This window comes from Castor canadensis, chromosome 2 (assembly GCF_047511655.1).
Source record: "Castor canadensis chromosome 2, mCasCan1.hap1v2, whole genome shotgun sequence".
Lineage (NCBI taxonomy): Eukaryota > Metazoa > Chordata > Mammalia > Rodentia > Castoridae > Castor > Castor canadensis.
Window position 1 is genome coordinate 138,149,787 of NC_133387.1, and position 27,300 is coordinate 138,177,086.

The following is a 27,300-nucleotide window of genomic DNA, read 5'->3' on the forward strand; positions in this document are numbered from 1 at the left end:
CCATTACAGCCAAAGCAGCCTTCCTCTTCTTTCCATGAGCTGTCCCATTGCACACACCTGACACATTGACTTTGGGGACAATAGTTTGGAAGGAAGAAGCTGGACAAGGATGCATCAGAGCAAACCCTAGCTGCAGGTATTCTTAGATGAGTTGGGGGCAGGAGATTAGTGGTAACAGAGTGGCTGCATAGGACTAACTTACTCCACTGTGGGGGCAGGTTCACTTGGTTAAGTTATGATCTCAGTGGTCAGATTGAGTCTGCATTCACCAAAAGTGGCCTATTGTTATTATGCATACCGGAGTATTTGCAAAAGTTCTTACAATGTATCATATATATCATATTTGAATTCACCCCCTTGACTGCTCTCTTTCATCCCCTCTCCCCCAGTTCCCAGAACAGTCTCAACAGGTATCATTTTTGCATTTACTTACTATGTGTATACATTGTTTGGACCACCTTCCCCTTCCTGCCTCCCTCCTCCCCCTGTCCCCCCTCCCATTCCTCATCCCCCTTCCCCCCCACCCCTGCCGCCTCCAGGCAGAACCTGTTCCACTCTCTTGTTCTCTTTGAAACTACCGACGAATAGATTAAGAAATTGTGGTATTTATACACAATGGAATTTTATTCAGCCACAAAGGAGAATGAAATTTTGACATTCACAGGTAAATGGATGGAACTGGAGAACATCATCTTAAGCGAAGTTAGCCAGGCTCAAAAGGCCAAAAATCGCATGTTCTCCCTCATATGCAGATTATAGAGCTAAAACGAATGTAGTAATATTATTGGACACAGGTCACACTAAGAAAAGAAAAGAAGAGTGGCCTTTTTGATGAACTAGACCAACATATTTAAGTTAAAAAAAAGAAAAGAAACTCTCAGCCAGTACTCACACCTATAATCCTAACTACTTGGAAAACTGAGATCAGGAGAACCACAGTTCTAGACCAGCCCCAGCAAAAATGTTCATGAGATCCCCACCTCAACAGATCTAGGCCTGGTGGTGTACTCCTGTCATTTCAGCTATGGTGGAAAGTATAAAATAGAAGGATTATAGACCAGGTTAGCCTGGGCAAAAAGAGAGCTCCTATCTCCAAAATAACCAGAGCAAAAAGAACTGGAGGGATGGCTCAAGTAGTACAGTGCCTGCTTAGGAAGCATGAAGGTGCTAACCTGAGTTCTAACCCCAGTACCAAAACAAGAAAAAAAGGAGCTTTGTTTCATTGTATTGATTGCTTATCTGTATTGATGAGTCCCATGTCCTCTAGTGGAAACTAATGCCTACTGGGATTGTACTTCCCTTAATTCAATATTTATTGACTGTGTGCATCAGGTACTGTCCTGTATAAGCAATGAGTGCATTAAAATCTCTATTTAATAATCCCTGTTAAATTGAATTGAATATAATTCAATATGCTGCTTGGAAATTGATTTAATATGATTTTAGCCCCCCCATTGGATAAAAAATGGTGAATTAAATATGAAGTGAACTCAACTCAGTTAATGTATATAAATTTATAAGCAAGAAGAAAGCCCATTTTCTGGTATAATCTTGATTTTGCCTCTTTCTTTATGCTTGCTTATGGAAATTAAACATCTCCACTGCAATCATTCCTGAACTAGATTCCAAACAAGGAATGTTAGGGACTAGAGGATTTAGTAATCATCCTTTTTGTTCAGTCAGAAAAATTTTTTTAAGGCAAGCCTAAAGTAAGCATAAGACAAATACACATGCACAGATATTGTCAACATGCCAGCTATGTTTTATGTTTTCCTCTAACATTTTGAGATTTGATACACCTACAAAAAATTCACAGGAGACAAAGGGAAGGGAGAGGCTTTGGTAAGTAAACTACTTATGAAATTTCTATGAAATCTCTTGCCTAAACAGTGGTTTTTAGACACAAAGTTTTACAGATTTCATTATTCATTCTAAACACTTTGTCTTTGTTCAAAAAGAATTCAAGCTCACTAATTTGCTATTGGTTTGATAGTTTCTTTAGAATTTGCCTTAGGAAGGGTAGAAATTTGAAAATACAGAAATAATGCCAAGCAATCTAGGTTTATTATTCTACTTTTCTTTATCCTCCATATTATTTTTTCAAAGGATCCCCAAGATGCCATCCCCAGAGGAACCATGCTGGCCATTTTCATCACCACTGTTGCCTATTTAGGGGTTGCTATTTGTGTAGGTAAGTTTATGTCTCTCATGTGAAGTCATTCTTCATGTCTAGTGGGCTCTCAATGAAAACATAAGTAAGTAGAAAGTTTTTCTTTTTGTTTATTTTGTTTGTAAAGATAGCAACTTTAATTTCTTTCAATGTCCTTAATGTCAGTGATTTGGATCCTTTAAGGGGTTTTAATGAATTAAGCTATTATGCGGGCATCTCAGGATCAGCGCTAGAATAGAGCTAATCAGATTGTGATTCTGCCTGAGCCTACAGAGAGACTTGTTTTGCCACTCTCAGTGATGAGTCCAAAAGCCATCATTCTTAGCACCTGCCTGCCTTGTCCTAGGAAGCAGGCAAGGAACACAGCAGAGCAAAGAAGCAAAAAATCAAACCAAACCAAAACCAAAACTTAGAATTAGGACATTTTGAAAGATGAGGAATTGATGACAATATCTTATCCTTGCACTGCTATCCCTAATACGGGAATGTCATTGTCACATTTGGCAGAAAATCAAAACAAGACCCAGTACCTGGGAGTATGGGAAGCCAGTCCCAAAATTGCTCAGTTTGCAGAAAATGTATGTATTTTCTTGCTGTCCTTGAGGCTCACTTGGGTTCCATCTGCAACCTGCAGCTACGCCTCCTACTGATTGGTGACTACCGCATGCTTATGACACAGTAGGAAAGGAAAAAATGTGGTTTCCCACTATGCAGAGAAGAAAACCCTTTTCTGTGCACAATAAGAAATCCAAATTCAGATTGACTGACTATGGAAACCTGAGGGTCATTTTACCAAAGGGTACATCCCAGCTATCTTCTGCTTGCTATAAGAGAACCTGAAAGAGTGCATATATGTCTTGTTTTCTAGAGAAAAAAAGGAAAATAAAAGCAAAGATTAAAAAAAAAAACTTAAATTCTTATCTTACTGCCTCTTAGTTGAGGAAACTGAATGAGGTCATTAAATGTATTATTGTGGCATGTGAAGAGATTTTGTTCCAATGTTTTAGAAAATCAACACTTTTTAAATGACATTGAAACCACCTGAATTTACATTTCCCAAGTGATTTTTCTTTTTCAGACACAGGGAATGAGCAAAGTTATAGATCTCATTTCAGAGATTCTTCTAGTTTTTCCCCCATGGGTGGAAAAATCTGCGTTTCTGTACTTTTCCTTGTGCAGGGGACAAACAGTCATGGAGTCAATGTCCTGTCATTACTGTAAATTATGACTCAAATCCTAGCCTCATGGGAATTTGGAGACATCTATTATGCAAAAAATAAAATACATGATTCATATAAAAGTTGGTTGGACATAAATGAACAATGAAAAAAGGTAAAATATAGAATGGATAATTTTTCAAGGCAATCAACAGCCATAATTCCAAATGTTGAAGCAGAGGCTGTCAGGCCACCTCTCAGGGATATGAAAAAAAATAATTTTTATCATGGCACTGATTATTGTAAGTAACTCTTTCAAAGATTCTGATTTTTAAGTCTTTCCCAAATTCAAAGAATGTGAATTCCATGAATAAGACTGAAGATTCCCATTAGTTCCTATTTCTGGGATCTATCCTAAAGCTATTAGCAAGAAATGAGAACCCACCCTGGTAGAGTTTGAAAAGCAAACTGAACAGTTTTATTGGTTGGTGTTTAATTTGTAAAGAATTTGTCCTTTGTAGTTAAATGCTTATGTATATTTTAAATGCATATTCATATATTTCAATAACCAATCCAATATATAATGATTATAGACAGAAAAGCTTAAAGTCAATAATTAAAATATATACTGAGTTTTTAACATGTTCACTCTCTTTCTGAGACTATATCCGAGAAAAAATTTTGAAATGCAAAAGAAAAAGTTTGTGCACAAAGATGTTTATAATATAAAATGACAAAAATAGTCAATGAATTCATTAATATTGATGGTCAAATAGGAACTCTTAGTATTTTATCATAAAACACCACTGTTTATTATCTAAACAATTAAATTATATATAATATATAACTCTATTTTTAAAACTATGCAAGAGGTGAATATGGTGCAAATACTGTGTACACATGTATGTAAATGCAAAAACGATACCTGTTGGAATTATTCCAGGGATGGGGGTGGATAAAGGAGAATGGTGGAGGGAGTGAATTCAAGTATGATATATTTGATACATTGTAAGAATTTTTGTAAATGCCACAATGTATCCCCCACCCAACACAACAATAAAAAACAAAAATAAAAATTACACAAGGAATTATTTGAAAACAAAGGCTCCATTCTCCACATCTGTACAGGCAGAAGATAAAATGATGTATATTGAAAGCTGTTGAAAAAATAGGGAGTAGGAGGGAAGGGATAAGGGAATGTAATGGAAGGGGTTGAACTGACCAAGTTAAAGTATACTCAGAGCAGGGATACTTCAAGACACCCCTTTGAATATTCACCTTGGAAATAATAATGAATAACAGGACTGTAATAAAAATTGGGGAAGAAAGCCTCCATTCTCTTAATTACTAGAATTCTAGTGTCTTCCCTCGGTTCTCTCACAGATAAGAAAATATATCCTTTTACTTGAAAAATGTGTAGTCATAGTCCTAAGCCAGAAAAATGAACTGAGTACATACCAGAAGCAAAGCACTGACACACATATTTTGTGATCAGAAAGTCTCTTAAAGTAGCCCTAGAGAGCTAGGACCACCCAAAGCAGTCAAAATGGTAGCCTTTTACAGACAGAGGCACTCCCAGGACCATGTCCCAAGAACAATTGACAGTTGAGTGCAAGTTAGGGACAGACCTGTCCAGACTCAGTCAACTAAGTATGTTTTCAGAAGAAAACCCTAAAGGAATAAAACTACTCCAAAGAAATGACAAGCCGAATTGTTTCCACAGCATCCTGTGTGGTCCGAGATGCTACCGGAAGCATGAATGACACCATCACTTCTGGGATAAACTGCAATGGGTCTGCAGCCTGTGGATTGGGCTATGACTTCTCAAGATGTCAACATGAACCATGTCAGTATGGGCTGATGAACAATTTCCAGGTATAAACTACCAAAAAACTTTATTGTTCTTCTTTTCATTTTAAGACATCTGAATAGGCAACAGATCAATTATTAAGAGATTTGAATTCAGCAAAGACCAATTTGTGTTCGAGAGAAGAAAAGCATGCAGGCCTTGTGTCATAGCAAGTCCTGTGGTTACATTTACTGTGGTGGGGAGAAAATGGGCAGTGGTATAAATTGCGTCATCAGGGAGGGAACACCACCTGGCACTATGTGTCTTCTAATCAATTATGCAAAATGTCATGGCAGAAGGGAGAAGCATAGATTAGTTAGCACTTGGAAGGCATTTCAGGCATGGACATTGGCTTAGACAAAGTCTCTGAAGTGGCCCTAGAGGACCTGGAAGACCAGGGCAAAGGAGAATTGTGAGTGGCAGAGGGGGAAGAAAATGAGGGGCAGGAACAAGGGAAGTTGGAAAATTGTAGGACATATTAATTTGTCTGCATGATTGTTGAGGAGTAAGTGTGCTGTGAAGTCTTCATTCATCTATTTTAACAACCAACACAAAGGAATTAACTGCTGAAGTCATTATTTCAATATTTGACTTAGCGTGCTAGAATCTCATGTCTCAGATCTAAAATTATGTTTAATGTGCACAGGAAAAGCAAAGGTTTGAAAAACCTCTATGAGCAGGAAGAAAAGCTACTGCCTCTTTAAAAAAAAAAAGACTGGGAAACAGCTGAGCCCCTCCAAAACCTTATTAAAATACCACTTTCTGTGAGTAGAATTTTCCCATCATCAAAGAAACATATGGCCACTAAAATCACAAGGGGAAAATGCTGTCAAAATCTTTGAAACCATTTCATTCTTAATTTTTTCCAACATATCCTAAATATATTGTGGTGAGTGGTATTTTACAAATAACAAAAGAAGACCATTTCCATTTTGAAAAAAATAAATAAATATTAAGAAATTGAGAATGAAGCAGGGAGAAAAACAAAACTCCGAAGGAATTAGCTTATAAAAGATTTCAAATCACAGAAAGTAGGGAGGAAAGCATAAGCATTAAAATTTGGCTAATTTTTAAAATTATGGGTTGGATGATTGTCCTTACCTGAACCTCTCTCCTCAAGGTCATGAGCATGGTGTCAGGATTTGGGCCTCTCATCACTGCTGGGATCTTTTCAGCGACACTTTCCTCTGCCCTGGCCTCCCTCGTCAGCGCACCCAAAGTGTTCCAGGTAATACAGGCATCAGAGCTTGTGTTTTCCCCTATTTCTGCTTCCACTGCATGTGGATCAAACTGAAACACATATTCTTGCCAGCAATCATTTTCCATCATTTTCTGAAACAGTTAATGTTTGCATCTGGCTCAAGTACTATGTCCGCCACATAGTCAAGATCAATTCAAATAATATAAAGAATGATATACTGCAGTGTTAACTTGTGCCTCATATTGTGTATCACTTAAACTTTCCCCAAATCTTCCTGTTTGAATCATGTAGAGAAAATGACTGTGCATAGATATAAATGACAAATGTCTTCTCTTCTTTTCCATTAGGCTTTGTGCAAGGACAACATCTTCAAAGGCCTGCAGTTCTTTGCAAAGGGATATGGGAGAAACAATGAGCCCCTGAGAGGATATTTTCTCACTTTTGTGATAGCCATGGCATTTATTCTTATTGGTTTGTAGTTTTCTTGTTCTTACTGAAAGCCAGAGAATTCTTCTGATTACTTAGGCTTTTCCTTTCAGTTTAAGAAATTATCTGTTTTATGTTTAAGATCCCATTTGGGAATATTGTAGTCTGTCTAAGAAGGAAATGAGAAATCCTTGTGTGTAACACCCTTTGATGAACTTGATGCAGACTGGACTTTAATCTGTTCTTTGAATCTGGATGTTAGAAACCGGTCCAGCCAAATGCAACTAAATCCTTAAGCCAATGTGATGTTATCTAACTGAGAGTTTCCCACACTGCTATATCAGCTAGACTAGCAGCTAGCAGAAATGAATTGTCTATGTCAGTGTTTCTCAAAATGTAGTTCATTGACCATCATCTCAGAATCACCAGGGTGTTTGTGAAAGTGCAGGTGTTTCAGGCTTGACTCCAAAGTTACAACTCAAACTCTCTGAGGATAAGGAATCTGTATTTTACACGCTCCTCAAAAGACAGGTAGACCATTAATATCTGAAAACCACTTACCTACACTACAATCTTGGCTTCCTCTCCCCAAGCAATATAGAAACTGCTTCATGATCTTACAAAGGCACATTCATCAACGATAGACTGCACATTCCTCACTGCTCCCTAAGGCCCCACCTTTGCTGGTGAGCATATCAGAGGAAAAGGAACAAGAAGCGAGGTTGCCAAGGGGCCGACAGGCATGCAGAGGCTTCCTCACACCATGATGATGATGAGGGTGCCTTATCATTACTTATAAAACCCACGAAATGACTCTAATGAATGAATCCTCATAAGATTTCTATGAGGCTGGAGAAGGGAATATATAACTCTCTCTATTTGTTAGATTTTTAAGAAATTAAATAAAATGTGATTACATATGGAGATGTTTCCATTATGTAGTTTAACCTTTAAGACCTCAAAGAATTGCCCTCTGCTGCATCGACATGATCACACAGCCACAGTTTTAAAATTGTTGTATAAATCAAGCTATATTCTGCAAAATCATTCTTTCAGAACAACATGGATTTGCTCCACATACAACTTTATAGCAGCAGTGTTTGCCTATTTCCTTTCTGGCTTTTATGTACTAGAACCATGCCTACGGTTGCACCATTGAGGTTGATAGATGTCTGAATGTAAAATTAATGAGGATATCTCTTTTTTTTTCTTATATCACACAATAAATAATCCAGCTGGGATTAAATCATACTGGATATTTAGGCTCTGAAGTTGACATTCTTTTGGCAAGTCTTGAGAAGTAGAACTCTCTAGAGATGTAGAAAGGTATAAAGAGTAGCAAAAGTCCTGAGAGTCAAAGAGAACATATTGGGTAGATGCAGACAGATCTCCAGTTGTGAGTTTCTGGTGCACTTGCATTTAATCTGTCACCCTGAAGAGCCTTTTGGTTGTATATACAGCACAGAACACTGAATTTGGTGCACCCAAAATAGGTATAGAGGAGCTCGTCATATGCTTAGTTCCCAAAACTTCTACTCACTCTCATGTAGTCCTACGTGAATGTTTTACAGGTAGAGGTCTTGTTGATTTTTCTAATTGGTTAGCTTTCATGATTCTCTCTTTATGGAAACCATAGCTAAAAGTACACACATAGCCCCAAAGAAAAAAATCACCAACTTCTTAAACTTTGACAGATGCTAGCTATGTTTTCAATTTCCAAATAAAGTCAAGCTTCTTGGCTATAACAGCTGTTCAGCCCCCGATCTCATCACTCAAATGTACATGTTCAATTCTGCTTCTATTACAGCGGAACTGAATGTCATTGCTCCTATCATCTCCAACTTTTTCTTGGCCTCGTATGCACTTATTAATTTCTCCTGCTTCCATGCTTCTTATGCCAAATCTCCAGGTAAGCTGACATTTCAAAGCTAAAATAAGCCTAAGCAAACAGTTAGTTTGTCTCAATAAAACGAAATAAGTCAGTGAAAAGTGTTCAATCTGTGTTTATATGTTTTCTTATATCCTAGTGGGTAGCGTAATCCACTTTATTTTGGTGAGTTGGGAGATGACTTCTGAAGTAGAAAAAGAATCATTTGAGCAATGGCCTTTTTGACCAACCGGAAAGTCAATTTTCTCCTGTGGCAATAAATTATTCATTGCGGAAGAAACCACATTTATTTCAGCAGTAGAAAAACACCACTATTTATTTCCAGGGTGAAAGTGACCACAGAAGTGGAATAAATGTATATATTTGAGACTTCCTTACTTTCAATTTGTTTCCTGCCCATGATGCAGAAGAGAAGGCTGAGTAGTTCCCATAATTATCCGCTGAGTGTACACAATGCAGATTCATGTTGGGGCCCCATTGTGTTGACGCCCATGTCACCAGTGCACTTTGGGGCTGTGGTTTAAAGTCACTCAAAACTTTACATCAAAGAACTTTCCTCTTTCTAGTCATCCCTCATCTTTTCTTTGCTTTCATTGGCCAATAGAGTTTCCTTTGCCTATCCACATTGCCCACCCTCAGAAAGTTCTTCACCATGAGGAGTCTATCAAAGGTGTTAAATGCTCTTTTAGAGCCTGCCGTCATCTCGAGTCTCTTTGGAAACCTACTGTCAGACAGTTGCAAAAGATAACTGAGAACTTTTGGCTTCATTTTGTTATATTCTTTTAACAGAAGGGAATATGTGGTTCCATGCCATGTCATGACAATTTTTGAAAAACAAGGCAAAGTTATACAAATTGCCAGGAGAAAGAGTGAAAAGGAAGAATAGAAAGGAGAGGCAAAAAGAGAGGAACAATAGAAAAACATAGAAGGAGACACAGAAACACAAACCCAGAAAAAAAATCTCAATTTCCTTCTCTCTCTCCTTGCCACCTGCCTCTCCCTCTCCTCCCCTCCCTCTCTCTCTCTTTCTGTCCCTTCCCTCAGTCTTTCCCCCTTTTCCTGCACCCCCTCACACTCAAAGAGAAATAAGAAATAAGGAACTTACCAATGATGTTCTTGAAGTGCTATTTCCATCTTGTGGTCATTTAGGAAATTGCTCCTGGGAAGACTTCTAAAGTTCTGTTGTGTTTTGGCAACTCCAGATTTAAAACAACCTTCATCCATAGGCCAAATGTGTCCTCTGATTTGAAGGACACATCTTAATAATATTGTCTCTTAGCTTTTTTGTTTCAGGGAACTAATAGAACATGGAAACCTCCTTTGTGCATAAGAACTGTGAGAACAATTTTCATTACAAAATGCATGACATATTGATGCCTTGTGTTTAGGAAGCCATTGCTAGAAAAATGTCTCCTTCTTTTCTTAAGAACTATTGTTTCTGAAAGAGCAAGCACTATCTTCTTGGGGTAATGGAAGAGCTCAAAAGATTGACTCCATGACTATTTTGTCTTTGCCATGATCAAAAATCCCATTGTCTTAACCTTCTCTTTCTTGCACAACCAGGAAGTTCCTCCTCCTCAACTACTATACCCACTCCTTCTATCTCTCTTATCTCCCTTTAAACTAATGTCACAGTTTTTAGATGATTGTGGTTTAGTAGTTTGAGAAGATAATCCGGACAGGCAGGAAGCATGGAGGGGTCCATGAATACACATTTTCCAGCTACTGAATGTCTTCCAAACTTTACAGCATCCTATTTGGTATAACCTCCATTTTTATAGTTCAGGGACCCAAGAACATAGAAAACTATTAACACCATTAGAAAATGAACCTTAAATTTCTAATTCTTTATGCCAGGAAAGGACATGTTACCTGTATTCCAATAATCAGTACTATGATAGCAGTTGTGTGGTAATTTTTCTTTATACATTCTTTTCTTTACTTTCAGGATGGAGACCTGCATATGGAATTTACAATATGTGGGTCTCTCTTTTTGGAGCTGTTTTGTGCTGTGCAGTCATGTTTGTTATCAACTGGTGGGCAGCTGTCATCACCTACGTCATTGAGTTATTCCTTTATATCTATGTGACTTATAAGAAGCCAGGTAGGACAAGAATACCTGCCCATGATGGGGTTTCCAGATCTCCCTCTACCCATTCGTTGAACTTTTTCCCAGAAGCTTCCTTGTGCTTACATGTCATGTGTGAGGTAGACAGTAATATTTAATGTAATGTAAGAATATCAATTATTAACCTTGTTGAGCACCTCCACACCACATATTCATTTAATCTTCACAATAGTATTATACATTAGGTATTATGAGTCTCACTTTACAGATGAAGAAACTGGGGTTCAAAGAGTTGATCACTTGCCAAGGTAACAGTCAGGATGTAGTGGAGCTGACTTTAACCAGAGTTGAGTGGTATATGATAACAAACCCCACAAACTTTCTGTTTATCACTTCTGTTTCTAATGTCCTAGATGAGAGAAAGTCCCTGTCCTCAAGGGGTTCATAGACTCACACTTAAGCAAATAATTTTAATACAGTCTAGTAAGTACCACATGAGCAATATGAGCAGAATGCTGAAAAAGGGGGAAGGAATGAGTAACCTTGATTAAATTGTCCAATAAAACTTTCTTGGTTCATGGCTTGTGTTCCCATGGTCAAGCATTGTATAGGAACTTAATTAATATGTATTGAATGAACAAATAAACTAAGTTTAAAAAAAGACAATAATAAGACACTAGAGAATGGTTAATGGAACCTAGTCAGAGAGTGAGATTGTAGGAAAAAGGAACAACATGAGTGAAAGTTAAGGACACATAGAAGTGTGTGGCACATTTGGGAAACCTCACAGTCTTAACATACATGGAATTATTGAATGCTAAGAAGAGAAGACACAAGGTGAACATGGAAGGGTAGATTGGCACCAACTAAATAAGAAACTTAACTTCTTGGTGAGCACTAAGAAGATGGCCTAAGTTGTTCAGTTGGAGAAACATATCTGGACCTGAACTTTGGGTGTTAACTTTAGAGCCAGTGAGAAGGGTGGACTAAAGTGAGGAGTGACCAGAGATCAGAGTGTGGTGCTGAGAGGGCCAGAGCCATCAGAGCACATCCCTTCCCCTTGCTCTGCCATCAAGGCAGAGATGGTAGCAACCTCCTTGAAAACATTTTGTTTGGTTTTCTTTATTACTTCATGCATGTATTTTTAACATCACATATAATCTGCATATAGCAAAAGTTCACCCCCTTTTGGTGTCCACTCTGTAAGTTTTGACAAACATATGCAAGTTCTGTAACCACCACCATAATCAAGATATAGGACACTTCCATCACCCCTGAAAGTTTCTTTATGCCCTTATGTAGTCAAGCTTTTCCCTCCAAACTTAGCCCCTCAAAACTGCTTATCTAATTTCTGATGCTATAGCTTTGTCTTTTTCGGTGTATCGCATACATAGAATAATATAGTATGTAGCTTTTACGTGTACCTCCTCTCACTTAGCATGATGCTTTTAGGTTCATCCTTGTTGTTGCATGTATAAGTACTTTTCTTCTTTGCCATTGCTGAGTGGCTTTGCATTCTATGAATATATCACAATTTAAAAAGCTATTGTTAATCAATAGTTGACATCAGGGCTATTTCCAGTTTAGGGTGCTTATATATAAAACTGATATAAATGTTCATACACAGGACTTTATGTGAACCTATGTTTCTATTTTTCTTGGGTAAATATCTTGGAGATTTCTGTTTATATACTTAGTGTTTACCTAACTTTACAGGAAACTGTCACATTGATTTCCAGAGTCACAGTATTAGTTTTCCATTCCTACCAACAATGAATTAAACTCCTAGTTACTCCCCATCCTTGTCAGCATGTAGTATTATCAGTCATTTTTTTAAAAAAGCATTGTAACATCTATCTCACTGTGGTTAAATTTGCATTTTCCCAGTGACTAATAATATTGAATATCTTATTTGTCATCTATATACCTTCTTTGGTTATATCTGTTTAAATCTTTTGTCTGCCTTTTCAGTTGTTTTCTTATTATTCAATCACGAGAGTTTTTTATATATTCTGGAGCCAAATCCTTTTCAGCGTGTGTTTGGAAATATTTTCTCCAGGTCTGTAGCTCCTCTTTTCGTTTTCCTTGTAGCACATTTTGAATAAAAGAAGTTCTTAATTTTTATGAAGTTTAATTTATAATCTTCCCTCTTTTATCTTTTATGATTTGGCATTTTATGTATGATCTAAAATATCTTACCTTCACCCAAGGTCATAACCTTCTAGAAGCTTTAATACTTTGATAATTACAGTAAGGCCTATCATCCACCTGGAGTTGATTTTTATATATTGTGTGAGGTATGGTACAAGGTCCATTTTTTACATATAAATGTCCAATTGACTAGTACAGGTTTTATTCCTATAAGAACAAATATCTTAAGGTATGTTTAATTCCTGGTACACAGTCAGCACATAATCAATATTAATTCCTTTTGTCTCCAGAAAATCATCCCCTTTCACTTTTCTGAGTGGACAGAGTGGCTCTGTCTTTCATCTTGAGTGTATCTGTGCATTCCTATCAGGAACTTCCCTTCATACAACTCAGAATTCAGTTAATATTTAAATTTATAATGAACTAGACCTAAGTGTGGTGATCCATGCCTGCAATCCCAGCTAGCTATTCAGGAGAGGCAGAGGTAGGACATTTGAAGCCTGCCCGGGCAAAGTTCATAAGAGACCCTATTTGAAAAAATTTAAAATAAAAACAAAAGCACTGAGTGTATCACTCAAGTGTTAGAGCTCTTGCCTAGCAAGTGTGAGGCACAATCTTCAGTACCACAAAAAAACAAAACAACAACAACAACAAAAAAAAACCACAAAGGCAAAAAGGGGTAGCACTGACCTCCCTTGTTATGAAGATTAGGTCAAACTAAAATGCTTACTAAAGAATGTTGACCCTCTTCATGGACCTCTAAGAATTCCTAAGTTATTCCATTTTACTATCTAAAATATAGAGATGACTGCACACTATCTGTGTGTTCAGAAATCACTTTTTTGCTTTGAATTTAAGAATTTGTGGAGACTACTTGAACTTATTCAGAGGGTGATCATTTTCCCAGGTCTTTCTGCCTGCACTGTGATCCCAACACAGCTTTTCCTACCAAGCCAGATTTCTTTACAGTTGGTGCTGGAAAGAAGTTTCACTTGTAAGGATTCACATAGTGCTCACAAAAGGACGCGATGCTCTTTCTAGGAAACACAATATTTCCTCTAATTTGGGCACTCATCACTGCTTGCATAGCCAATGAAAATTATAGCAGGGAATGAGTTGTAAAAAAAAAAATATTCATGGTGTACAGAGAAAAGGTCAGTGCTTTTCATGCGAATTTCCTCCTTCCTCCACAGATGTGAACTGGGGCTCCTCCACACAAGCTCTTTCCTATGTGAGTGCACTAGACAATGCTCTGGAATTAACCACAGTAGAAGACCATGTGAAAAATTTCAGGTAAAGTTGACTTCTCAGGTATCCTGGCTTTCCACATTAGAAGAACCTTTCTTTTAGTGGAGATAATCACCCTAGAGTAGTTACAAGCTTTATGGGTATAGTCTAAAAATGAGCAACAAAACTGCCACAGTTTTAAAACAGCACTTCCTGACACTAAGTTGTTCTCTCCTTCCACACTAAGCTATGCTCACCTAGAACCAAGTATTATCTTCCATGCATGGAGATAGAGTGGTGGCCTAACTGGCATGATTTCAGAGAGACATCCTCAAATCCCCACACATCATAATCATTGGTATTGTCTCCATTCAGCTTAAGACTTATCAAATCCCCTTAGAAGAAATACTTTTTGTTCTTCATTAGCTATATCTTCTTTTGAATGATAATTCACAACACAATCTTGCAAAGAAGATGAAGGACAATAGCAAGAATATACTGTTAGGAGAGGGACAAGTTGTATTGTGATTTGAGGTTGGATATTGTTCAGGGGAAAAAAGGCAGCAGGAACCCAAGACTACCTTTTTCTTACTCCATACCTTCACAGTGACTAATTTAACTAAGAATACAAAGATGGCCAGATGGATAGGCAGGGTGAGTCAAGAATCCTGGTGGGGGACCAAAAATGAGAGGTGGGCTTATTTTGTCAAGCTTTCTCTACCTACCATTTCCATTTCCATGCTTCTGGGCTCACAGGCTTCTTGCAATGGCCAACTCTCACACCTCGTTTTCCTTACTTTCAGGCCCCAGTGCATTGTCTTAACAGGGGCACCCATGACAAGACCTGCTCTCTTGGACATAACTCATGCTTTTACCAAGAACAGTGGCCTTTGCATCTGCTGTGAAGTCTTTGTGGTAAGAGTTACTTCATCCAGAAAGATGCGTTTTTCTCCCTGCTCACCTCGGGTTGTTTTAGGAGAGAAAAGAAGGAACACACAGCAATAGGAAAACAACATGACAGTTTGGACAAGAGCCCTCTTCTTTGATTCATACAGCCAGGACTAGCATGAGCCTGTGATCCTGAATTTAAATGGATAGATGAAATGTATTTCCGATTTCATAGGAGACCAAATAAAAGTGATAAATATTTCCAAATAATGGCCTTTGGGTCAAGGAAAACTGAACTGGCTTAGAAATAAAGTGAAGCATTTAGGATGATAACTGTCCACAGAAATGTAAAAGGATGGAATGAGCCAGATAGAACACTATTATACAGATTAACTGATGAGGAAAAAATCAGATATAATGGCCTTAAATGATAGCACATAGAATTTAGATTAAATATATGGATAAATCTGATGACACACAGATATCCAGGGAATTAAAACAAATGTTCTGGATCTTAGATAAATAGTCAGAGCCAAATGAATTCCCTTTTGTTCAGAAAGCATGGGGAAGACTAATAACAACTTATTGGTGGTTTTCCTAGGAGGTATTCAAACTAGGTACTAAAAATTCAACCATAATTATTGACCAATTTCTCAAGTGGAGAGAAAGCATTAAAGTTTGATAAAAAATAAAGCCCAAATCCTCTAAACTATCTTATCTCTACTTACATTTCCATAACTCTATGTGTGTGCCTGATTCTCTCTCTTTCTCTCCCTCTCTCTCTTTCACACACACCTTAAAATCTTCATCAATCAATGTATTTTTATAGTACTTCAAAGCATTTCCCTCCAGTTTTCTTATTTGATCCACACAAGAGCCTAAGAGGCAGAATAGAAAAGAAGCCTTGTTCTCATTTTACTGATTGGGAAATCAAAACTCAGGAAAATTAAATCATTGCACTCGGCCACAAGACAAGCAAGTGGCAGAGCCAAGATGTCAGTCCAGGCCACCTGAATGTGCTCTGAGTTACAACATAAGGAGAAGGCCTCAGCAGACAGGTATCCTTCAAGTACTGTTCCAATCAGGTACCACTACTACCATGTCCAAGGAATATGCTGTCAGGAAGTTGTGTAACCCTGATGCTGTCAACTCTGCAATGACACACGGGGCTAATTTGCCACATGTCATTGTGAGCAGAATTTGAGCATCTTTTTACATTTGACAATATTCTAAATGCTATATGAAGCGCATTGGTCATATCCTCTTTTCTCTCAGTGCTTATATGACAGTAACTCAAACAATATAACTAAATGTAATTATCCAGTAGGGGGGTGGACAGAGTCTTACCGAATGCATAAGATTGACAGGTTAAGTAATGACCAACTGTGACTCCAGAGGATTTTTAAAAAGCTTATCAAAAACCCTTCTCTCATATTATCAACTTTGGTGCCCTGGATTAGTGGATTTCATTTTGGCCAATATAATATAAGAGCTGGTTTTGATAGAATAAGCAGGTTGGGATGTTTTTCTTCTCCAGCAATCTAGAGAAAACTTAGTTTAGCAGGCAATAAAATATCTTCAGGAGCCAAGAAATGAACTGAGAGTATAAACAGTCATATATTGGCAAGGGAGGAAAGGCCTTCCGTGGAGATAAGAAATACTGCTTTTAACTAACCCTTTGTTGCTTCAACTGTTATAAAGGAGTCTGATACTGGGATACCACTATCTGAAGTAGGTGCCTAAGTCTGTGACCCTGCTAGTTTGATATGTTGGGTGACATTGTACGTTACTGTCTAGTCTTTCCATGGAGGAACCAAGAGGGTTACTTCCTGGCGCTGAGGTTCTCTTGGAGACAGAAAATAGTGACTTTCCAGTTAATTACTTCCTGTGAGCTTCTGAGTTGAAGATGCTGTAAGAATTTTTAGACTCCAGACTCAGTTGTCAATCATCTTTGCAAAGAAACAGATGTAAGAGGATGGGGGTGTGGGAAGACATCACACAGCTAGAATTTTTTTTTCCCCAAAGCACAGTGGTTGATGGTTAGGCCAACCTTGTGGACACGTCCAATAGTGATGATGATAAGAGAATGAGAATTTTGTTTTTACCTCTAGGAAGCTGGTGTTCCTGGACTTTTAAGACTAACAGTCAAATTCAGAATAATCATTTTGCCACCTATTAGCTTTGAGTCCATTAGATACATAATTTAATCTCTCTGTGACTCACTTCTCTCAAAATGAATGACAGGAGTGTAAATGGGTGGGAGTGTTTGGGGGTGGGAATCAGCAGGAAAGGAAGGGTGAAAGGACAAGATGAAGGGAAAATGTGATCGAAGTAGTTCATACACATGTATGAAAATAGAATAGAATAATGAAACTTGTTAAAAATTGTTTAAGAGGGGGGAGAGAGGCAATAAGAAAAAGCAATAAGGGGGTGTGAATTTGACCAAAATACATTATATGCGTATATGGAAATATCACAATGGAACCCCATTTATACAATAGTGTATGCTAATAAAAATGGGAAAAAAGTAATAAAAATATCACCTATGTTATAGGGTTATTGTGAGAAATACATAAGATAAGTTTTTAAGGACTCTGTTTGGACCCATCAAATAGTAAATCCTCAAATAATTTTAGTTGTTCTATCAATACTATTATTGCCATTATCATTATTTTTGGTACACTAGAGCTGCCGTTTTCATTCCAGAAATGTAAAACCTCTAATAATAACAACAAACCCTAAAGAATCCTCACTTAGAAAAATCAGGTCTAGACACTAGATTTTGAGTGTTTTTGGAGTAATCATGGGACAGCAGCTCTGTGCTCCATTGATCTGAAATGTTTGCTGCTACACTGGCAACAAAGGAGCAAAAGCCAGAACTCCCTGGCATTTTGATGTTGGTGGATTTATGAAAACACCTGGCCACAGCTGCCATTTCCTGCAACCAAGGCATCTAAAAAATTTTTTTTATTAGTATTTAATATTGGTGCAGGGTGTTTCATTGTGACATTTCCATACATACATACAACAGACCCCTGTTAGGTTCATTCCTTCCATTATTTTCTCTCTTCCTCCCTACTCCTTCTTAAAATCACTTCAACGGGTTTCAATGTTCCATATTCATATATACATAGAAAATGCATCAACCATCTTCCCTCTCCTCATTTACTTTCCCCCTCCAGTAGTTCCCTCTCCTTAATGTGACCTGTTCTATGTTCCTGTCTTTAATTGTTTAAGTGTCAGGGCATTTTTCAAGTGCTGGAGCTCATGCCCCATGAAGTAGTTGAAAATGACATCAAGAGAACTCTATGCTGGGCCCCAACTATCCAACTAAGTCTTCACTCACCCAACAGAGCTGCTTCCTCCCTCTCCTGGTCTTTTTCTTAAGATTTCAGATAAGGGGCCTTTCATCAAGTCAAGTTTGCTAATCCTCTTTAAAAGAATCTAGCTTGGAAATTTAAAAAATATTGCCTGTTCTCTCACCTGAACTACATATAATAAATTGGTTACATACTCCCGTCTCAGAGGGTTTGTATTCAACATGTGATTTTTTTCTTTAGTGTCTTGATCCTTTTACCTTAGGAAGACAAGAGGGAGTCAGACTCACTGTCTAATAAATACTCATGATACTGAGCATAGACAAGTTCAATGGTCTCTGCTCCAGACAAGTGTTAAGTCAAGAAGTGCGAATTGAGAGCTCTGCCATTTCTATCCTGTATACCACGACACAAATATGCACTGCCTTTCTTTGTCAGATTCCTCATATCATTCAGAGTCATTGGAGAGATAATAAAAGCAATCATTATTGACAATTTAATGTGAATTTAGGTGTCCTTAATTCTCCAGTACACAGTGCTCAGTCCTAAAAAAATTTTGGTGTCAGCTCACACTTCATGTTCCCATCCCACATGAGAAAGCATCCCCTGAAGAACTCCAGCTATCCCTCACTTCTCAGTTTAGCACATAAAGGTAAAATTTCATCTGGGTACAGTGGCTCACAGTTATAGCCCCAGCTACTCTGGAGGCAGAGCTCAGGAAGACTACCTCAACAAACAAGGTGAACTTAGTGGATCACACCTGAAATCCCAGCTGTGTGGAGGAATAGGAGGAGGATCGTGGTCCTAGGCTAGCCCTGGCAAAGAGCTTGGTACCTATCTGAAAAATAGCCTAAAAAGCAAAAAATGGCTGGAGACATGGCTCAAGTATAAGTGCAAGACACTGAGTTCAAAACCCCAGTACTGCTGAGAGAGAGAGAGAGAGAGAGAGAGAGAGAGAAAGGAAGGAGGGAAGGAAGGGAGGGAGGGAGGGAAAGGCGAGGTTTCTTTTCAAATAAAGAACAGATACTTTTAAAGACTGAAAGTTGATTCAGTCGATCTGGAATTTAGAATGCAAATCAGATAAAACCATTATTGCCAAAAAATACAGCACTTACGTCTTTCCTAAATTTTCTTTGTCTTAAAATTGCAAAAAGCTTTCAAGTCTATGGTAGAATCTTTTATTAAGTACATTGTATTGTGCTGGTGACTGAAAATAACTGTTTTTTCCAAGATTGTTTCTATTTTTTTATTGCAAAATGTTAAGAAAAATAATAGGTCAAATCATATAAAATTTACATTTTTGTAGTCCAAAACAGTTGAATACCAGTAATTTCATGTGGTTCAACTATATAAACTAATGAATAATACCTGTTCTAAGTCTGTCCCAGCTGCTTCCACTCATTTTTATTAACATGCATTAATTTTGCAAAGTAATAGGTTTCTTTACAAAAATCTCCTGCATGCCCATAAAGTACTTTGATCATATTCCCCTTCCATTACCCTGTCTTTCTCCCCTCCCTCCTTACTGGTTCCTTTCCTTTTCCCAAATAGTCTCCCTTCTACTTTTATGTCTGTTTTCTTTTCATTTAGACTCTGCATATGAGGAAAAACATGTGCTATTTGTCTTTGAATCCAGTTTATTTCGCTTAACATGATGATCTCAGTTCTGTCCATTTTTTCTTCTGCAAACAGCATGATTTTGTTCTTCTTTATGGTTGAATAATACGCCATCGTGTACAAATACCAAGTTTTCTTTGTCCATTCTTCTGTTGATGGGCCCCTACGCTAATTCCGTAGTTTGGCTATTGTGAACAGTGCTGCTATAAACATGGTGTGCAACTGTCTCTACTATATGCTGACTTTCTTTAATGTGTGTTGTATTACTTCCTTCAGGTATATACCCAAGGGTGGTATAGCAGAGTCTATGGTAGCTCTATTTTTAGATTTTTGGTCACTCACTTTTTTTTTTCCTTTTGGCCACTCACTTTTATATGAAATAATCCATTACAGATCAAACTAAAGTCCTCTCTATTACTACTTCAGACCCTTGGTTCTCTCTCTCCAGAAGCAAGATTATCTAGTGTTATGGGTACTTTCATAACTTTACACATGTACACAAAGATGCAAATGTACTCTGATTCACATTCTTCCTACTCTCTACTCTTACCTTGAATTTTGTCCTCTCTTTCTTCCCATTATAAAGGGGAAAGGATATGTCCAGTGTCCTCATGTAGATCTCTTCCTAACAACACTTAACCCTTCCTTTGTTACCCATTCTCTTTTTTTCTGAAAATTTGTAAAATATCTTTCTTGTGTGAGGTACTGGGGTTTGAACTCAGGGCCTTGTGCTTTGCTAGGTAGGTGCTCTACCACTTCAGCCATGCACCAGATCTTTTCATTTCAGTTATTTTCAGATAAGATCTGGTAGGGTTCTGTTCTTTGTTCTGTTTTGTTTTGTAGTACTGGGGCTTGAACTCAGGGCCTTCACCTTGAGCCACTCTACCAGCCCTATTTTTGTGATGGGTTTTTCTAGATAGGGTCTTGTGAACTATTTGCCTGGGCTGGCTTTGAACCGTAATCCTCCAGCTCTCTGCCTCCTGAGTAGCTAGGATTACAGGCATGGGCCACGGGCACCTGGCTTGTCGGGTGTTTTTAATTGGAGTCAGCCTTAGACCATGATCCTCCTATCTTTCCTCCTACCTATGCCATGATCCTCCTCTGGCAAGGTATGTACCACCTTGCCCAGCATTTGATTTTTTTTTTTTTTTTATGGTACTGAAGTTTGAACGCAGGGCCTCATGCCTGCTAGACAAGCACTCTACCATTGAGCCCCTCACCTGGCTTTTATTGATTGAGAATGAGTCTTGTGAACATTTTGCCCAACCTGGCCTCAAACTGCAAATACTCCAGACCTCACCTGTACAGAAGCTCGGATTACAGGCACGATTATAGAATATCTTAATAAAACCTAAAGTTCTCTTTGAATTTTCTCTTTGAGAAGTTCTCAAGTAAACTCAAGAGATTGACAACCATATCCTAACTACATGGCATAATGGAGGTCAGTTCAAGCCCAAATAACCCAGAAGAAACTAAACTGTTGGTTTTTTAGTTCTCTCTTCAGTCTCCTCTTTTAATCCCAACTCTCAAACCTACCAAGAAGAAAATGCATTATTTTTAGATGCATTTATTTTCCTTGTCAGTGAGCCTCTGTCATGATGTCAATAAAACAGCGACATGACCACAGACAGAAAGAATGAAGTGACCCATGAATGGGCACTAGAATGCATGTTGAGATGAAACATGGAGCAAATCAGAGAAGGAAAAAATTCTCTATCTCACTGTTCCAAACAGAGAAGCAATGAAAACAAAGCCAGACAAGTAAGACTCTCAACATTTGAAGAAATAAAATTCACAAAGAACATTGCATTTGGCCCACATTCCTTTCTTTGGTCTTAATGGTGTTAGAACTCTGCAAAACTCTTTCATAATACTCATTTATTTGAGGTAGTCTCGTATTAACTTCTTCTCCAGACTAATTAATTAGAATTTCTTTACCCCTTTCTCAATAATTGTCCAAGTTATAATGTATACAAGATTTTTTAAAGTTTCTTTGTTCAAATCCTGAATTAATTTAGGTACTCATATTTTGGAGTGCTGACTGAAGCTAATCTCTATAATGAATTGATTGGGTGACAAAGTCCATTTTTGTTATTATGACATATATGAATGTTAATAATTGTATTCCAGGATGTCTTCCCTCTTTCTTAGTTTTCTTTGTCCTTACTACATTTGCATTATAGCCTTCTCCACATTAATAACTGTGCTACAAGGGTATTAGGATTCTGCATGAAATATTTTTATGACTTCTCAGTATGGCAAATTTAGTCATAAAAATAAATCTCTCTGTCACAATTAATGTTTAATCTGGATTTTTATAATATGAAGAGACATACATTTCATTGTATTTATTTAAACAAGTGCCATTTTCCCCCCCCGGGACTCACAGTCATTGTGGCACAACTCAATATACCGATGATCCCACGTGTTTCTTAGCTCTTGGTTATTCTTTATCTAACGATTGTTGTTCCATTGAACTTCATTCAGTAAAACATTCCTTCTTCCCTTCCTTTTTAGTAGGTGTCTACTACAAAGCTGTCCTTTGTAGTAGGAGTCTAGAATGTTCAAGGAAGGACTGACGGTTCATCCATAATAGCTTATTATTCTTTAGTCCAGGTCTTTCTATTTAATAATTATTCTCCCTTTATCTCTACCTCTTCTGTCTTAATTGACGGTTCTTGTTTTTTAACTTTAATGTAAATCAGGAAAATTCTTTTGGAGACTGGCATGTTCTAAAAAATATACTTGATAATAATATGTAAAGAACTTACCTCAATTTAAGCAAAATATTAAGGGCCAAATGGACCTCAGAGTTCAACTTGTGTTGTGTAATAGAAATAAAATGTGCTACATATATAATTTAAAATTTTTCTGGTGGCCAATTATAAAGATTAAAAAGAAATGGGTGAAGTTATTTTTAATAATTTATTTCACCCAACCCATCTAAAATATTTCACTATTCAATCAACATAAAAATATTAATGAGATATTTTACATTCTTTTTATACTAAAGCTCCAAGATACATTATGTATTTTAGGGGGGAACCAGCAGGTAGGAGGAGGAGGAAAGGAGAAGGTATCAGGGGGTGAGTAATGTGGAAATACATTACATCTATGTATGAAAATAGCACAATGAAGCCCACTAAAAATTGTTAAAAAGGGAGGGGAGGGCTGGGAAGAAAAAGTAGTATAGATGGGTGAATTTTATCAAAGAACATTATATGCGTGCTACAGATATCACAATGAAAAATAGAACATTATATATTTTATGCTTCCACTATCTCTCAATTTGGACTAGCCACATTTCCAATGCTCAATAGCAACACGTGGGTAGGGCTGCATTACTGGGCAGTGGTAACCTGGGCAGTTATAGGGCATACGTCAAGAAAGACAATGCACACAGGTATCAGCTCGTCAGTGCCAGAGCCAGACTTAAACCCAACTCCCTGACTCCCAGTTCACCATCCTTTCAGTTCTCTTATAAAACACAGTGGTTGAATTAGATCGGGGGCTTAAATGAGATGATGAGTACTCACTTAGGATCACAAAATCAGCTTTGGATATGAACCTACTACTTTTAATGTAGAACTAGATGCCTTATTATTACTGCTCAAGACAATCATGCAGCAAAGAGATTTTAGCCTTATTTTCAGAATAACATTTCAAAGTTCAGAGGAGATTAATGGCCTCCAAAACGGTGAAGCTTAGATTTTCGACTAGTTCTGTTTGGTCACAAAGGCTGGATTCTTTTTCATACATCTCAATGTACTTTCTCTTCCATCAAAGACCCACTAAGACTGTCAGTCAGCATTTTGTTTCCCTAGAAGCCTGTCAGAAAGGCAGACACTGAGCTCCATTCCAGAACCACAGAGCACATTTTATCAAGATCCCAAATGATTCATTTGAAATCTAAGACATCTAAGCAAACTACAAATCTCCTTGTGAATTGGAAGAATTTCCTGGGAAAATAGTAGATTTGTCCCCTGTCAATTCTAAATCAGAAATATCTTTTGTTTGTTTCTTTTTCTTTCTTTCTTTCTTTCTTTTTTTCTGCTGTACTGGGACTTAAACTCAGGGTCTACACCTTGAGCCACTCCACCAGCCCTTTTATGTGAAGGGTTTTTCTAAATAGGGTCTCTCAAACTATTTGCCTTGGGCTGGCTTCAAACTGTGATCCTCCTGATCTCCGCCTTCTGAGTAGCTAGGATTACAGGCATGAACTACTAGAATCCGGCTAATTTGCTTATTTTTTAATTTTTTTTGGCAGTACTGGGGTTTGAACTCAGAGACTGATGCTTGTTAAGCCCTTTTTATTTTAGTTATTTTCAGATACGGTGCCTCCCTTTTTTTTTTTTCCTTTTGCTTTTTGTCTGGGAACAGTCTGTCTCTCAAATAGGTGGGATTACAGGTGTAATTCACCAAAATACCTTTTGAAATGAATTAAAGCATGGAAGGAAAAGTAAGAATAGAATTTTTAGTTGAAAATTTATCTCCAGAACTAAATTTTGAAATTATAAAATGCCTTGCCTACCATTACACCTGCTTCCTTTTCTCTTAGTCTTTTCTAAAACATTTTTATCATAGATATGTGAATTTTTGTTCCACCAAATTCATGGAGTGAGAAGGAGATGTTAATTTACTTGAATGGAAGTGTATCAATACTACACAGGGAAAAGTGCTTCCAGGGTTTTCTTACCACACAAAAAGCCTTTGTATCATTTGTCAATATGTGCAGCGCATGGCAGGATTTGCAGCTCACCTTGTTCTGGCTCCAAGTGCTCTGTCCATTTCTTGAAATTGGGCTCTCACTGAGATTTCTTTGGTGTGCTTAAAAGTGGCTCTTGCTGTTGAGTCAAAGGTTGGTTGTATATTTATCCCGAGCCCCTTCAATCACATTTTCAGTCCTTCCCTGGTGTTCCAAGGATACTCTCAACTCTTCCTTTCATTCAGCGTAAGTCAGTTAATTAAGCAGGTGTTAATAAGCCTGGATATTTGGGGTGAAAAGTGAATAATGTGAGCAACACAGGTGTTCTCCAAAAGGTTGAATCAGTGTGAACCTATTTATGGAGGTGTTTTCCCCTCTGTCCCAATTCCTAACTCAAGAGGGCATTGCTGGCTATTTTTGTCCTTTAGAAAACAACAGCAGTGTGATGTGTGATAGCAGGACTTCTAACCAATATTTCATTGTGTCATCCAGGGACCACGCAAGCTGTGTGTTAAGGAGATGAACACTGGCATGGCTAAAAAACAGGCCTGGCTTATAAAGAACAAAGTCAAGGCGTTTTATGCTGCAGTCGCAGCAGACTGTTTCAGAGATGGTGTCCGAAGTCTCCTTCAGGTAAGGCTGGCATTGAGAGTGAGCACAGAGACAATTAGCACTCCATGTTAATGATGCTCCTAAAAGGAATGGCTATAGTTAGGCAGCTTAGCATTAGAGATCAATGCAGAAGGGTAAGGAATTCATTTAGAATTCCTGGGGACAGGCAAAGCTAGAACAAAAGCAGAGGGGCTCGATTACAGTGAACTATGAAGGATAGAGTGGAAAGGGAAAATGAGGTTGCCTTTGGCTACCGGCATACATTCTGTCCCCATACCTATTGAAATGCAAATGTGTTCTGGTGGTTGACGACATTCAGGATCCTATTAAAACTTCAAACTATTTTTGCAGTTTCATACTGCATGTAACAACGCAGAAGTCAGGCATTCTGTTTTCTGTTTTTCTTTTGCAAATGGTGTGAGGGCAGCTGCAAGACTCAACTGAATAAATGCATGGAGATCAGGGCATAAAATCTCCCTATCCTCCTGAATTATTTCCAGAATGTTGAATAAAATGTAATAATCTCTACAGCTCAACATTGAAGTCCACAGTTCCCCATCTTTTTTTCTCCCCTTCTTTATTTCTTCTCTTATAACTACATAAAATCTTTCCTTTGTTCCCATCTCTACAATTTAGATTGCTAGAAAACTCTTTAAACAATCCAAGGAACTCTCAGAAATTGTAGGGCTTGGCTTTCTAAACTTTTTTGGTCTTAATAGGATGGAAATGCCTTGGTCCTATGTATACAAAATGGTGCTTTCAGAGTTGCCATATTTAGCAGTGTCAGAATTCAGGCCTGCTTCCAGGTAACTAAACTGATGTGGGCAGGAAAAAACACTGGTTAAGCTGTAATCTTTCAGAGTTTAAGAGTATTTGACGCATTCCTGACTCTAATATACATGAAGAACACTCGAAAAGTGGCTGCACTTGCAGAGCAGCCATTGCTGAAGGAACTATTGTTCACAGTAAGCTTCTTTTTGTCTCATTAATTTGCTAAACCATGGAATTAGGCATTATTGCAAACTGCTGATTTTTCTTTCAGAAGTGAGTTCTTTTCTGTAGCTCTTGGTTAAATGTCTTGGGGAAGTTACATATTTAATATAAAATTACCACAGAAGATTTGTAAAATATAAAAAAAAATTCAAGTGGGAATGGGAAGACAGACATAGAATAAGAGCAGGAAGACAAAGAAATAGGTGTAAGAAACTATTCTTATATTTGTCCAGAATAAATGGTTAAAAAAAAAATTGACCATCCATAAATTCACAGGAAATAAAAGTAGAGTTAAGAAGTGTCATGGCATAGGACAGGACAGAGGGATATTAAAGTCAAGCACTGTTGATCACACCATATTGTATGAAGCCTTCTTTGCATCTAAGAAATTATAGTACAAATGACCATATCCCCAACATCTAGTCATGGAGAAGACTATAGCCATACTGCCACATACCCACCAAGGGCCAACTAATGAATGCAGCTCTAAGGAACTATAGGGCTGTGTGATTTCTAAAAGCAATATACCTATGTGTTGGAGACAAACTTATCTTAGGGATCCTCTCTACCAGGGTGTATTTCCTTCCACTGTGACTATACTCTAAAATATCCAATTCTGGTCATTTGTTTCATTATTCCCATGACTCAGAATGGCCTTTCTTTACTTCCACTGCTCTCCTTATCTTTACTTGTCTACATCTAAGCAAACTCCCAGACCTCTCCCATTAAGCTGTGAATCCTAGGCTAGAATTCCTCCTTTGTGCTTCTATATAAGTCCCCACTGTATTTGTACTTATATTACAATTATCTGTGTATATCTTATCTCCTCCACCTCTTCTAAGCTCCATCCCACAAGTGCACATGCTTCACTACTCTCTCACAGTGCCTAGCATATCACTTTGCAATTACTAGGTGCTTGGTAATATTGCCAAATTAAATTTGATTAACTAGAAGCCATATCCTGTCATCTAATGAAGGGAAATGAAACTTCTGATATGGAGTACAACTATTAACGATACTGTCATGCAAGA

The 27,300-nt window shown here is 37.7% G+C and overlaps 1 protein-coding gene across 3 annotated transcripts in view; it reads left to right on the forward strand.

Annotated features, from left to right (window-relative positions):
* Slc12a1 (solute carrier family 12 member 1) overlaps nucleotides 1–27,300 on the forward strand; it is an 87,410-nt gene that overhangs the window by 30,223 nt on the left and 29,887 nt on the right. For all 3 annotated transcript variants that reach the window (XM_074065889.1, XM_020160547.2, XM_020160545.2), the window contains 9 exons: nucleotides 2,107–2,191; nucleotides 5,051–5,202; nucleotides 6,297–6,404; nucleotides 6,725–6,848; nucleotides 8,611–8,712; nucleotides 10,640–10,795; nucleotides 14,104–14,203; nucleotides 14,941–15,052; nucleotides 25,157–25,297. In XM_074065889.1, coding sequence (XP_073921990.1) covers nucleotides 2,107–2,191; nucleotides 5,051–5,202; nucleotides 6,297–6,404; nucleotides 6,725–6,848; nucleotides 8,611–8,712; nucleotides 10,640–10,795; nucleotides 14,104–14,203; nucleotides 14,941–15,052; nucleotides 25,157–25,297 — 1,080 coding nt within the window. The remainder of the gene's footprint in view (nucleotides 1–2,106; nucleotides 2,192–5,050; nucleotides 5,203–6,296; nucleotides 6,405–6,724; nucleotides 6,849–8,610; nucleotides 8,713–10,639; nucleotides 10,796–14,103; nucleotides 14,204–14,940; nucleotides 15,053–25,156; nucleotides 25,298–27,300) is intronic.